The sequence below is a fragment of the Cucurbita moschata genome, unplaced genomic scaffold (assembly GCF_002738365.1).
Source record: "Cucurbita moschata cultivar Rifu unplaced genomic scaffold, Cmos_1.0 Cmo_Scf00007, whole genome shotgun sequence".
NCBI lineage: Eukaryota > Viridiplantae > Streptophyta > Magnoliopsida > Cucurbitales > Cucurbitaceae > Cucurbita > Cucurbita moschata.
In genome coordinates this window covers 2,043,751-2,057,986 of record NW_019268523.1, presented here as the reverse complement: position 1 = coordinate 2,057,986, position 14,236 = coordinate 2,043,751, and the positions used below count along the sequence as shown (strand labels likewise).

Sequence of the window (14,236 nt, the reverse complement as noted above, 5' to 3'; positions counted from 1 at the left end):
CAAAGCAAAATGTCGTTATATACTTCAGTAGAGGAAGGATCATTACCGTCATTCGATTGCAGAAGGTTCCCCGTAAAATATTCATCTATTCGTCTAGCATCATTCGCACATTGCTAATCTAACAGAGTTTTACCATAAATCTCTACTATGACTACCTCTCTGAGACCCGCACCTTCTTTGTTTAACCACGAAAACGGAAGATTCTATTGATACCACTTACAACAAAAAGCCTTTATTTCTGCTATCAAAATACATACGACCAATGGAAACAATAAGGCATTACAAACACTACACTGCAATGCTATGACTACACCAAGGATTCCTATGTAGGAAAAGCTCGATTTTGCAAGCGAACGGCAAGTAAGCCCTTTCGACACGAGACAAACTGTAAAAGGATAATTACAGGAAAAGCTCGATTTTGCAAGCCAACGGCGAGTAAGCCCTTTCGACATGAGACAAACTGTAAAAGGATAATTACAGGAAAAGCTCAATTTTGCAAGCGAACGGCGAGTAAGCCCTTTCGACATGAGACAAACTGTAAAAGGATAATTACAGGAAAAGCTCAATTTTGCAAGCGAACGGCGAGTAAGCCCTTTCGACACGAGACAAACTGTAAAAGGATAATTACAGGAGAAAGACCATGACATTTTATGGGCTAGCTTGTTACTAATCTTATTCACACTGATCACTTCAGAAACAAGCAAACTAAAAGCGACTAAGATCCAAGATCTAAGTATCTACAGACATGAGAACAAAAAAAGCAGCAATGCTTCAGCTTTAGAGGTGAAAATTTGGTATCATTCTCAAGAAGAGTGGCTATTTAGTTTTTTTCTTGGATGTTTTGGCTATAGCATCACAAATCTCTTTCTTTCTTTTGTTGTTACCGTTGATGTTATTGCTGTTTGTACGGTTCGGGGGGTTGTTGCCACCACCGGTGCTCGCCGAGCTCTTAGCGTCAACTTCAAGGGCATCTTTAACAAAGAACTTTAACCTCCACAAGGTAGATTCACTCTATATGATGCAGCAATAAACTCCATTAATCATTGTCATAGACGAGTACGAAGCGACGCAGGGGGAGGGGGTGGAGGGAGGTACCTGTGCATCGATGTCGAGATCCACCTCCTCAGCTGTAGCCTGAAAACTTGGGTTATTTTCAGCTACAATCTCCAACGCTTTGCTGAGATCTTCTGGAGACAATTTGGTGAGGGCTGCTCCAAGCTCTCTCTTTTCTTCAGTTGATATTTTTCTGAACCACACAATGATGGTATTAGTACAGTTCATATATGGAGTGCAAGTCATTTTCTAATGTCACAAGCAAATCAACCCCAGTTTCGAATGCTGAAATTTGAAATAACAAAAGTTAGAATAAACCTGCAGTTCTGCATGACCAGTTCTCGAAGCTCTTCGAGTTTTGAATCGACCTCATAAATCTGAAAAAAATTCACTACCTATATGTAAATCGTCTAATGTGTTTCCATATAAGGTGTACAAAAACAAAAAAATTACAGCGCAGGCAGTCTAAGAATTCCAGCGAGAAATGGTTGCGGGAAACGACGTTCCCTTTGTAAATTAGAGTTGACTGACAAGAAAGGGGCCCAAGAGGTGTGCGAACCGACTGGTGGATCCATACTCGCATGTGTGAACTGTGTAGAATAGTAAATATGCATCCAATTAGCCCGTTTAGGATAGCCGCCTAAGGAATATAGACTGATATGATAGGTCCCACTCATGATTGAGTGTGTTTGCATCTAACCCCAATAGTGGGGTCACTTACTGGGTAAGTCTTAAAATACTCAAGCCACGTGCTACTTCTATTTTAGACAAAGGCAAGACATCCCTATACGAACGACATCACAATTCGAGACTATGACACGTGCATAGGGTAGTTGCAATTATTTTATCTAACCCCAATAGTGGGGTCACATACTAGGTAAGTCTTAAAATACTCAAGCCACGTGCTACTTCTATTTTAGACAAAGGCAAGACATCCCTATACGAACGACATCACAATTCGAGACTATGACACGTGCATAGGGTAGTTGCAATTATTTTCTTAGACTTAGGCTAGAATATGATGTTTTAATTTAAATGTTTATTTATTTTTATTTAGTCTTTCGTTGTGTTGTTTTAAAGGTCTTTTCAAACACGCAAGTCCATAACAATGTTTTAAAGTGAAGTCTATGATTTATGAAAATGTTTAAATGAAGTATTTCCGTATTCAATGTTCATGATACGTAGAAAATCAAAAGGAAGTAGGCCATCTACAGACAAGCATTCTCAAGATAGCTAGATCCTTAGAAAAAGATGAACAGCAAACCTCGTTACTTATGTCCCTAGCCATTTTTGCTCGAGCAGCCTCGTGAGCAAGCTGCACGTTCAACAGCGCTTCTGCTTCCTCCTCTTCTCGTCTCTTTTCCTGGAAGCTGAGGTATTTTTAAGAACTTCAACCAAATTTTAAACATTTCTTTCAACCAAATGATATTAGAACTCCCAGGCAGCATGAATTGATTAAAGAGTATTGATTCATTCAAGAACTGTTCTCAAAACTAACAATTTACCTCTTCAGTGACTTTAGGCAGAAGTTGAAGCCATTTCTCCTCAAACTTAGCGAGCAAAGTCTTGGCCATCACGTGAACATCGCTTATCTCATCGTTATATTTCATTGCATTCTTGAAGACTAATCTCACATCAGAACATATCTCTCTCACATTCTTATATCCAGTGCTATCCTTAGCCTCCATCTGATTTTTAATTGTACTGAAGTCCATTGGCTTGTCAATCACCTAAAAAATACAGTACATGTGTTACATGAAGGATTACAAAACCTGAGTGCTTAACAAGAGATGCTAAAATATTACCACGCCGCTACCTTATTAATCACGCTCGTGTCTTTTAAGCGTTTTTTAGGTAAGTGTATGCATATTGAATATTCGCACTCGCACCTGTGAGACATATGCGTGAAACTAGCAATCTAGACAAACTGGTTGGAGAAACACAAACAAAAAAAGTGATGCAAGCATGAAAGATGAGCCTCCTCTAGACGATTACTCTCAAGAACTTCATTTTAAGACATGTCTATAATAGTGCTTAAACTCAGCGGGTAGTCCCGACTGACTTGGAAGAAAGATCTACAATAGTGTCAACAATATCAAGAATGTTGTGTGTGTTGGGGGTGTCCAAGAAGAGGTAGAGAGTCGGTCTTCACTCCTGCCCTAAGAAGTAGGTCCCACTCCGTCCAAAGCTTCAACTAGCTTTCCGACTGGCTAAGCAAGTTCAACCCCCATCTCCAAAGGCGGGTTCAACTCTGGCTTGATCATATGCAAAAGTTGTATATTCTAGTTCCCAGCTCAAAATTTATATATACAACATTCAATATTCATATTTGGATATGGATATAGACCACACCTCATAATAGTCATGCAATCCGAGACCTTCGACGTCCACTGGCTTCATAAACGGCCAGGCCCACTTATGCTGTGATATCTGAAAGTCAATGCAGAAATATAAAGAAAGGCACCTGACCATGAGATGGCATGCAAATAGGAAAGCACACGAAAAATTAGCAACAGAATTGAAGAAAACACCAGTGAGTTGGTAACCTGACGCAATATTGTCCCAAACTGCCGCATGAGTTCTTGCATTCTCTTTGCAGCTACAGCTTCTCTGCGAGCTGCATCTTGCTGCTGCTTCTTAATACTTGGAACATGTCTTTCCTTATATTTATCCTTTACAATAGAGCTACCTTTACTACCATTTGGCTGCTTTTTTTTCAATGTCAAATAGAACTGTTCTATCTCACTCGCGCTTTGCTCGAGCTGCAAGGATAGAAAAAAAAAAAAAAGAAGCTCAGATTTGAACAAACAATTTGATGAGAAAAGTAGTTTTTGTTTGTGGAAGGATACTATTTAATCCTTATAGTTTGGGGAAGTGAAGTGATTATATTTGACATTCCTAGTTTGAAATGCAAAATGACTCCTCTGACTTTGAACAATGAAATGACTAGAGAGACCGAGTCTATGAGACGATGATATCTGCTCATATGTCGAGTAAATTTTAATGACATGATGAGTGTTCCTCGACTTAATTGTTCCTATCCCTTCACCTGTCATGTGTCCAATTATGTAGGCTGTCATACTGTAACAGCCCAAGCCTACTGCTAACCAATAGTGTCTTCTTTGAGTTCTTCCTTTTGAGCTTCCGCTCAAGGTTTTTAAAACGCGTCTGCTAAGGAGAGGTTTCTGCACCCTTATAAAGAATGCTTCGTTCCCCTCTCCAACCGATGTAGGATCTCACACACCAACTTTCATTAGCAAACCAAAATCCAAGCCCACAAAAGGGAGCACTATAGAGAGAGGAGCTCCAATCAAGTAAAACCTAGCGAAACTATTTTCCCCGGATTTCATCTATTTATGTATATTCACAGTCACCCTTCACCGAGCTCAAGAGTACTAGGTCTGTCAAGACAACGATATGCCCCAAATAACAAATGTGAAACAGACCTATAAAAAGGAAAAATAACTGCAAAACAATGAGGTTACAATATATCAGTGTTTTACCCTGTCGACCTTCAGAAATATCTCATCGACTTGATGCCTAACGCCATCCACTTCTTCACGAAAAGTGTCTCCTACAACAAAGTTTCTGGCATCTGCTGCATCCATAGGATCTATCTGATTCTGTACAGCAACATTTGGTGAAAACTATGCAGCACAAATGCTACTTCGGAAAGTGCCAAAGAATCAAAAAGAAGATGAACGATGTTCTTTAAGGTGTGAAATGCCTTGAAACATAGTATTTCTTTAAGATTCAAACCCAAAAAATAAAATAAAGTGAGGCAAACTTCTTTTGTGAAACATTAAGTGTAACAGCCAAACCCACCGCTAGCAAATATTGTCCACTTTGGCCCGTTACGTATCGCCGTCAGCCTCACAATTTCAAAATGCGTCACTGGGGAGAGGTTTCTACACCTTTATAAGGAATGTTTCGTTCCCCTCTCCAACCGATGTGGAATCTCACAATCCACCCTCTTTGAGGGAGGCCCAGCGTCTTCGCTGGCACACCGCTCAGTGTCTGGCTTTGATACCATTTATAACAGTCCAAGCCCACCGCTAATAGATATTGTCGGCTATGACTCATTAGGTATCACAGTAGCGCTACTAGAAGAATGAAAAATTGTGTATGTTATGAGTAATAAGATCAACAAATTAGGACTTCTAAACTAGATTATTTATCAATATAGGTTTCTATACAGATATCACAAGGAGCCCTCGCTGCACAAAGAGCCCTAGATCCACTTTTTTAAATCTCATACAGACAATGAATGAATGAGGCAGATGAATACGAAGCATCACAAACTATAAATATGAAATCAAGCAGGAAAAGCATTCAATCTATGAAACGGGATGATGCAGCTGATTATAAATCAAAGAACAAACTGGATTTCCAAATCGCAATCCCGTAGCACCACTAAGCGTTCTTCAATGGCTACTCTACTTCTATGTAATTAATGGCTAAAAATATGAAGCTAATTAACCAGAACAAGAACAAAACCTTCCGATGGACGTCCTTTCATTTACAAACCAAGATAGTCTAAAACGCATCACGTTCCACATGTTTTGATCCCAGCTTTCCCGGTATCCAATAATCCTGAGAGCTCCGTTGGTAAGAACAAAGAGATTTGGAAGTCATGTCATTAGTATTCAATAAAGCATGGAATAACGACGTTTTTTAAGCTCCAAAACAGAGGAAGGGGTAAAGGTTTGAGAGAGACCCACGGAAGGAGGAAGATGATGACGCCGCCGTGCTCGGTGTTTGAACCGTCTGTTAACTCTCAATAACCGGACGCTGGATCGGAAGGGGCAATTTGGTCATTTTCTACTTTTTTTTATCGGATGAGTAAACCTTGCTAAATTACAAAAGTTACTCCCCATATTTTTTCAAAATTAAATTCTGGAAAAATAACATTCTAGTTTCAAATATTGGAAAAATGTCAATACTGACCGGTTCAGCTTGGTTTGCGGGTTCAATGGAATAAAGGTTCGGTTCAACCGGTAACGAACCGGGTTTGAATATATATACTTTTTAGGGTTTTGTCCTTTCCCTCCCACACATTTCAGCTGCGTTCAGCTGTTCGTCGAGGTCGAGCATTCTCCTTCCATTTCGTTGTTCATCGTGTCGAGTGTACACTACCGTCCGTCGAAGTTCCCCTCAGTGGTTCGCCGATCTTCGTTTAATCGCGCCTCCGCTCGCCGCCGGTTACATTTCGAGTTCTTTTACTGTGATTTAACCAGTCAACCGGAAGAAAAAAAACCCCGATTTCCCTCCAGCGACTACCACAGCAGCCCCCTCCGGCAATTGTGTTAACTCTGTGCTTCGTAATTCCATTCTCCAGGTATTTATTTATTCAAACGTTCGAGCACACTAGAAATTTCCGTAGTAATCTGTTTTGAAACTGAATTTCCTTTTTAATTTTACTTACTTGCCTAAATCAATCGACCAATTGCTAACAGTGTTTTGAATGGCCCTACTTAATTTTACTCATTTGCAATGCTCCGTGACACGTAGTTGTTCACCTGCAACACTATCTGTGTTCATTTGATTTAGTTTTTAAATATTGAATAATATGATGGTCAGTCAAAGAAATGGTTGAAAATTAAACTATTTCAACTACTGAACAACCGACAACCTGCCCAACCCAACCTGAAAATAGAAGGATTGGTTTGGGATACTAACCCTATTGGGTTATGTCCGGGTCCAAAAAATCCCTACAACTCAACCTGTGTACTATCCCCATTAAGTTGAAAAAAAAAAAAGAACACTAAGATTAAGTTCACAATTGCCCGTTGGATCCACCTGTTTCCTTCCCCAAGAATGAAGATCTCAATATACTCTGAATGCAATTCAATCCATCATTAAACATCTCGTTGGAAAGAAACCAATTAGGCTCAAAAATTCCAAAAGAACACTGGGGAATGAGGGAGAAACCATAAAATTGCAGCAAGAAAAAAAGAAGGAAGATTCGATCACTTAAGGAAAGCTGGTAGTGATGGGATTGAGAAAACGAAGAAGGCCATTTGCTTCTGCAATTGCCGAAATTGTTGTTCTTTGTTTCAGCTATGGTCATTTGAGAGCAATTGGTGAAGCAGCGTTGTTTTACTAAACGTATATAGAAAAAAAAAAAAAAGACGAGCCAAATTTATCCCATCTATCAATTTTTCTATATATTGTTGAAAATTGTGTAGAACATTTAGTAAATTTTGACCAAGAAATCAATTAGTTTAGACGTATATCTTCGACTAAGAGATCTAAGAGTACACTAGCATTGCATCAAAGAACCAAAGTTGAAGTAGAGAACAAAAATTAAGACAGTTGCAGCAGCAGAAAGCCCTCTCTAGTACTCCAACTCCATCACTCCCCAACTTCTCCGTAATTCTTACATTGGCTCTTCCTTCTTCCCTATTTTTTCTTTCTTGCTGTAATTTTATGGTTTCTGTTTCATTCCCCAATGTTATTCTGAAATTAGTGAGCCCAGTTGGTTTCTCTCCAGCAAGATTTTAAATTTCATATTGGCTTGCGCTTGAGTATTGAGACCTCCATTTTTGTATTAAACCAAGAATGATTTTATTTTTCTTGTTTGTATGACCTAAGCTAACGCTTAATGGAGATCACAAGGAAACTTAATTTTCTGATTCTGTTGTCAAGAAAATGAATTTTCTGCTTATTTGGTTTGTCAAGGTTCAAATTTCAGCTGTTATTTGCTTTTTGACCAGCCAAAATTGTGTTCTAAATGAGTTTACTCCATAGTCTCGTCTCGTGTATTTAATTACTGGGAGAAAGAAAACATCTTGAACCTCATTTCATAATGTGGGACAAGTCTTCCTCCTCCCCATCCCAATAGGCATTGGAAAATTTGATTGAGATCTAGGTTTTATGCTCGTAGCACATTCACTGTTTATGTTGAAGCATTTAAATTTTGAACCAATGCTTCCACCCGCTCACCATTTACATGTCCCACCATGTTTTTTCTTTCGGGTCATCTTGTTGTTGTGTTTAACTTAAACCTTAATGCTCCAGCTGGTTGGAGAATTTGAAATTCAATCTTAAGGATTTTTCTTCAATGAAGTTATTTTCTTTCTAATTCAGGCAATCAATCTGTGGAATGATCTTGTTTTGCATTGGCCAATGACTATGTGAGGTGTTCTTTTATAGCTGACGCTTAAGTTTGGCGTATACCCTGTTTCGTCGAGTTTTCTTTTTTTTCTTTTTACAATCTTTAAGTAAGAGAATGGACTCCAGTGCAACTCCTGGACCAGATGATCCCTTAATACTCAAAGAGCAAGATAATCACATATCGTCAGACATTTGGGACGGAAAGGTAATGGATTGTAGTCTTGTTGGAGCTTTGATCAGTGCTATTGTTTCCATTTAGTAAATTTACAGAGGTTGAGATATATTCTTACTGTTGTATATTTAAAAAAAATGGCAGGAAAGGGGTGTGCTTAGATGTTTAGAGCATACTTCCATTCTCGAGAGATGGAAGCTTACAGGAAAACAAATCGAGCTAGTTGAAAAGGCTGGATTTGGGTACTTGAGATTGATGCCAGCAGTAACCCTCGACTGTGCGCTCATCTCAGCACTGGTGGAGAGATGGAGAAAGGAAACAAACACGTTCCATTTTTCGGTCGGAGAAATGACCATAACACTCGAAGATGTTGCGCTTCTACTTGGGCTATCAATCGACGGAAAACCTGTTACAGATGTGGATGTCGATCCCAAGTCACTTTGTGAAAATTTACTTGGGAAAGCACCCATAGATTTCAAGGGTGCTGTGAAGCTTACTTGGTTGAAGGAGGTTTTCTCTGAATGTCACGAAGATGCGAGTATCGAACAAATAGAGTATTCTACTCGTGCATACCTCTTATACTTGTTAGGGAGTACGATATTTGCCTCAACAAGTGGGAACAAAGTTAGTGTCATGTACCTTTCATTATTCAAGGATTTTGATGAAGCTGGAAAGTATGCTTGGGGTGCTGCTGCTTTGGCTTTCTTGTATAGAGCATTAGGCAATGCTTCTCTTAAATCACAGCGCACTATTAGTGGTTCTCTAACGCTTCTGCAGGCATGTAAGCTCGTTGCTCTTTTCTTTTAGTGTCGGAGAATGTCGGTCGCTTAGAGTCGATGCAACTACGGTTGTATTGCATCTCTGCAAATGTTGTGTTCTCATTAAAATGCTGACTCCCTCTCTGGACTTTTTCCTCACCTGCATAACAGTGTTGGAGTTATTATCACTTGAATATTGGGCGACCCAAATTGAAAAAGGAGCCAGAGAATTGTTTCCCGTTTCTTCTTAAATGGACGGAAAATAGAAGTGGCTCAAGAATGGGAATAAATTTGCCCACATACCGCAAGGCCTTGGATTCTCTTCAACCCTCTGATGTAAGTTTCTCTGTAATGATTCTAGTATTCCCCCTTCTCGAAAATAGCAAGCTGTATGACTTTCTCGACTTTTTCGTGTACTATTCAGGTACAATGGCTTCCCTACAAGGATATGGACTTTTCCGTTGTACCCGACGATATCAAGAATAGTTTGGTCTTGTCTGCATCTCGAACAATGTTGATTTGTTTTGATAAGGCGGAGAAACATCTTCCTGACCGATGTCTGAGACAGTTTGGCCTGCCTCAGCCTATTCCAAAGGACGTTGAGGATTGGAAGAGGAAAATTTGTTTGATGGATAGCAAGGAGGAACTGCCATCAGAGCTTAAAGAATGGTCGGACCGTTATGAACTTATCGAAAATGGTGTTGCTAGTGTAGATGAAAGTGAGTATTTGCAATGGTATGAAAAGATTACCCGCAAATTTGTTGGACGGGCCGAGTCGTGGGAGTCTAGATTTAGGCAAACAATCAAGGCTATGCATGAGGTAGTGAAGATAGTAAACTCGATCTCCACGAATGGGATGGATCGTGAGGATCGTAAGTTGTTTAGTAATGTGAAAACTATGGTGCATAAATGTTGGACCGAGAAGTATGCCGATTCGCCTAGCGAAGGAGATAGTACAAAACGAACCGGGAAACGCAGGAGGGAAGGTTAGCCAAAGTTCTGTTGTTCTTTCAAGTATTGTAGATCCACAAAATGGCAGTGTTTGAGGAATTTCAAATTTCACACTTGTTGGGTTCTCTTTGATGTTGATATAATCGGAATATGGTGGCTGCAAGCAAGATCTTGGGAGCTGGGATTCAGTGGACTTCATGGATGTTTGTTTGATGCAAAGTTTCAGGAATTCTCAGCAGCAATGTGTGTTATTTTTCCTTCGTTATATGGCACAGAGTGAATATTCCAAGCAACACTGTATGATTCAAAGCTCTACTCATTGGCTCACTTTCCGTTTCAATAAAAACCATTGTTATATTTTTCTGTTTTTGTTGGTTGCCTGTCGGCGAGCCATCTATGCTTGCCTATTTCATTATTTCTGTAGCCATGCACGGAGATGCTTTCTCCTTCATCTATGCTACCTATTTCATTATTTCTGTAACCATGCATGGAGAAGCTTTCTCCTTCTTCATCTATGCTACCTATTTCATTAGTTTTGTAACCATGCATGGAGAAGCTTTCTCCTTCTTATCTATGCTACCTATTTTATTATTTCTGTAACCATGCACGGGGAAGCTTTCTCCTTCTCCATCTTATACTGGCTATTTTATTAGTTCTGTAGTCATGGACGGAGAAGCTTTCTCCTTCTCCATCTTTGCTACCTATTTCATTATTTCTGTAACCATGGACGGGGAAGCTTTCTCCTACCTAATTCATTATTTTTGTAACCATGGACGGAAAAGCTTTCTCCTTCTCCATCTATGTTACCTCTTCTCCATCTATGTTACCTATTTCATTATATTTGTAGTCATGGACGAGAAAGCTTTCTCCTCCATCTATACTATCTATTTAATTATTTCTTAACCATGGACGAAGAACCCTTCTCCTTTTTCATCTATGCTATTATTTCTGTATAATCGTAGAAATTAGATTCTTTACAAATAATTTTTCACCGTTTATTATTTTAAAATTTTCCTTTTTGTTAATATAGTTATCGTTAAAAATGGTAAAAAACAAATTATAATAAATAAATATATTTCACAAGTATATATGCTATATAATATTACTAGTTTTTAACGGTCTTTAGATTAAAATTTAATTATTATAATTGCATAATATAATAGTCTTTAGATTAAAATTTAATAAATTTCAATTCAAAACAATCAATGAAAAATATTATTTCTTATACACATAGATTGATTACAAATCAATATAAATACTAAGTCACCATGCAATAAATAAAATAAGATTTATCTCGGAACTAGATAGATTTTTTAGAAAAACAATATTCTTGCATTTCAAATCTAATGAACTGAACCAAGAGATTCAAATAATTAAAATACTAAAAAACATAAACCATCCATATTATGGATTAAATTAAATTGAAACAAAACTGAAATAAAAGTAGTTTAGCAAGACAGAATAAAATAAGATAAAAAGCTAGAAAAGGAGACCTTGCCACCGCCGGTCAAGCACCCAATTCTGCGAGAAGCTGCTCAGCGACGACGGAGGAACCTTGAAGACGTGTCCGACGAGACACAGACAGAACAGACCCCAAGAGGTAGAAGAAGATATATTATTATTATTATTATTAATAAGAATCCAGTCATCATGAAGGCGATGGCCTCCACTACCGCCAAGTCCAACGCCTACTCCCACCACCATTCACTTCCCTGATTTCTTGGCCGCAGACTTGGTCACCTTGGCCCCGCTTGGATCCTTCTTCTCAACGGCCTTGATGACACCAACAGCCACAGTCTGCCGCATGTCCCTCACCGCAAACCGTCCAAGTGGTGGATATGTGGCGAATGTTTCCACCACCATGGGCTTGGTGGGTACCATCTTAACAAATCCAGCATCGCCGTTCTTCAAGAACTTGGGCTCTTTCTCAAGCTCTTTACCAGACCGCCTGTCAATCTTGGTCAAGATCTCAGAGAACTTAACGGCAATATGAGAGGTATGGCAATCAAGAACTGGGGCATAACCATTTCCAATTTGACCTGGGTGGTTCATGATGATAACTTGAGAGGTGAAATTGGCAGCTTCCTTAGCAGGATCATCCTTGGAATTTGAAGCAACGTAGCCACGTTTGAGATCCTTCACAGCAACGTTCTTAACATTGAACCCCACATTGTCACCAGGGAGAGCTTCTTGGAGAGCTTCATGGTGCATCTCAACAGACTTTACTTCAGTTGTCAGTCCAGAGGGGGCGAAGGTCACGACCATACCAGGTTTAAGAACACCCGTCTCAACACGACCCACTGGCACAGTTCCAATACCTCCGATCTTGTAAACATCCTGAAGTGGAAGGCGAAGGGGCTTGTCAGATGGTCTCTTGGGCTCTTGAATCAAGTCGAGGGCCTCAAGAAGGGTTGGGCCCTTGTACCAGTCGAGGTTGGTGGATCTTTCAATCATGTTGTCACCCTCAAATCCAGAGATTGGGACGAAAGGGATTTTGTCTGGGTTGTAGCCAACCTTCTTGAGGTAGGAAGAAACTTCCTTCACAATTTCGTCGTATCTAGCTTTAGAGTACTTGGGGGTGGTGGAATCCATCTATCACAAAAAGAACCAAGTGAGTCAGAAAAGTTACTCATAACAGACGGGAAGAATACAAAATTACATGAAAGCTTATGCGTTTTGAGCTTTCACTTTTGGTTTTCCCTCAAGATTTACAAAACGATAAAATGCGTATGTTATGGAGAGATTTCCACCCCTTACAGTGTTTCATTCTCTTCGGGAGGTGGAATCTCACAAAAAAACAATAGTGTTTCATTCTCCTCGGGAGGTGGAATCTCACAAAAAAACAATAAGCTTAGAAGAGTATAAGACGAACAACATTACCTTGTTGCAGCAGCAAATCATTTGCTTGACACCAAGGGTAAAGGCAAGAAGAGCGTGTTCACGGGTCTGCCCATCCTTTGAAATACCAGCTTCAAAGCCTCCGGTAGTAGAGTCAATGATAAGAACAGCACAGTCGGCCTGGGAAGTACCAGTAATCATGTTCTTGATGAAATCACGATGGCCTGGAGCATCAATAACAGTGCAGTAGTATTTGGTGGTCTCGAATTTCCACAGGGCAATGTCGATTGTGATACCACGCTCACGTTCGGCCTTAAGCTTGTCCAACACCCAGGCATACTTAAAGGATCTCTTGTTCATCTCAGCAGCTTCCTTCTCAAACCTCTCAATAACACGCTTGTCAATGCCTCCAAGCTTGTAGATCAAATGGCCAGTGGTGGTCGACTTTCCAGAGTCGACGTGACCAATGACCACAATGTTAATGTGTACCTTCTCCTTACCCATGGCTGAATCTTAGGAAAAAGAACTGCTAAACAACAAAAGGTTGGATACAAAATGAGCATAGGAAAATAACATAAAGGAAGAGCAGGCAGGCAAAAATTCATTACTAAAAATTATGAAAAAAATTCTGAATTTCACGTCTTCATAAAGTAAATCTAAAGTCATTCACGAAACATTTCCACCACTCGTTAATTACAAAAAGTTATTCACGAAACAAGACAGATCAGAGAATAAATTAAGAACACGAAGATGGCAATCAAATCAGTCAGAAGAGATTAAATGCAGATCTAGGCTAGCGATAACACATTTGGAAAGATCGGAAAACAAAAACCTAAAACTCAAATCAAACGAAGATAATAAGCATCCCATATATAATCGATAAACAGAAAGAATTCAACCACGAGCGAGAAAGACGAAATTACAATCAACCGGATAAAGAAATCGAGAAGAATGTGGTGTAAATCTGAACCTGAAAATAGCCTGCTTAAACCCTTACGGCCAGATACTGTGAATAAAAAATAGACTAATAGGGTTTGAGAATTATTATATAGAAGGTCTAAAAAATGAGTTGACGAAAATACCCTCCTAATTTTAAAATTTTAGTTGAAAAATAAATTCGTTAATTAATCACCGAATTAATTATAACTAAAAAGTTACACTTTAATTATATTGGTTTATAACTGTATTTTTCATTTATTTTATAAATTATTTATTTTTTAATTAATTGAAGTTATATTACCTTATGCATTATTTATAGTATTCAAGATGTTTGAAAATTTTGCTATTTATTAATTATAGATTTTTTTTTACTTTGTTTATAATTTTAAATGAACTATGATTATTTATT

The 14,236-nt window shown here is 38.9% G+C and overlaps 3 protein-coding genes across 8 annotated transcripts; 1 reads left to right on the top strand and 2 right to left on the bottom strand.

Annotated features, from left to right (window-relative positions):
- Positions 1–624: 624 nt before the first annotated feature.
- On the bottom strand, positions 625–5,887 carry LOC111445059 (transcription factor GTE6-like). 3 transcript variants are annotated; one of them, XM_023083271.1, is made up of 10 exons: positions 5,771–5,887; positions 5,551–5,646; positions 4,557–4,676; positions 3,600–3,815; positions 3,406–3,483; positions 2,559–2,783; positions 2,318–2,416; positions 1,372–1,430; positions 1,096–1,246; positions 625–1,011 (listed from the first exon to the last, which is right to left on the bottom strand). In XM_023083271.1, the coding sequence occupies exons 3-10, from the start codon at positions 4,659–4,661 to the stop codon at positions 817–819; spliced, it is 1,128 nt and encodes a 375-aa protein (XP_022939039.1). In that variant the 5' UTR covers positions 4,662–4,676; positions 5,551–5,646; positions 5,771–5,887; the 3' UTR covers positions 625–816. The 3 variants fall into 3 exon arrangements, with proteins under 3 accessions (XP_022939039.1, XP_022939040.1, XP_022939038.1); XM_023083272.1 differs by having other exon boundaries at positions 5,775–5,887; XM_023083270.1 differs by having other exon boundaries at positions 5,551–5,887.
- A 229-nt stretch (positions 5,888–6,116) lies between these two features.
- On the top strand, positions 6,117–10,417 carry LOC111445058 (protein MAIN-LIKE 2-like). 3 transcript variants are annotated; one of them, XM_023083268.1, is made up of 6 exons: positions 6,117–6,391; positions 8,143–8,194; positions 8,296–8,374; positions 8,486–9,118; positions 9,271–9,435; positions 9,524–10,417. In XM_023083268.1, exons 4-6 carry the CDS (start codon positions 8,597–8,599, stop codon positions 10,088–10,090), a joined length of 1,254 nt encoding a protein of 417 aa, XP_022939036.1. In that variant the 5' UTR covers positions 6,117–6,391; positions 8,143–8,194; positions 8,296–8,374; positions 8,486–8,596; the 3' UTR covers positions 10,091–10,417. The 3 variants fall into 3 exon arrangements, with proteins under 3 accessions (XP_022939036.1, XP_022939037.1, XP_022939035.1); XM_023083269.1 differs by lacking the exon at positions 8,143–8,194; XM_023083267.1 differs by having other exon boundaries at positions 8,143–8,374.
- Positions 10,418–11,379: 962 nt separating this feature from the next.
- On the bottom strand, positions 11,380–13,929 carry LOC111444842 (elongation factor 1-alpha). 2 transcript variants are annotated; one of them, XM_023082919.1, is made up of 3 exons: positions 13,859–13,929; positions 12,931–13,417; positions 11,380–12,642 (listed from the first exon to the last, which is right to left on the bottom strand). In XM_023082919.1, exons 2-3 carry the CDS (start codon positions 13,390–13,392, stop codon positions 11,755–11,757), a joined length of 1,350 nt encoding a protein of 449 aa, XP_022938687.1. In that variant the 5' UTR covers positions 13,393–13,417; positions 13,859–13,929; the 3' UTR covers positions 11,380–11,754. The 2 variants fall into 2 exon arrangements, with proteins under 2 accessions (XP_022938687.1, XP_022938688.1); XM_023082920.1 differs by having other exon boundaries at positions 12,931–13,414; positions 13,859–13,926.
- Between the last annotated feature and the right edge of the window lie 307 nt (positions 13,930–14,236).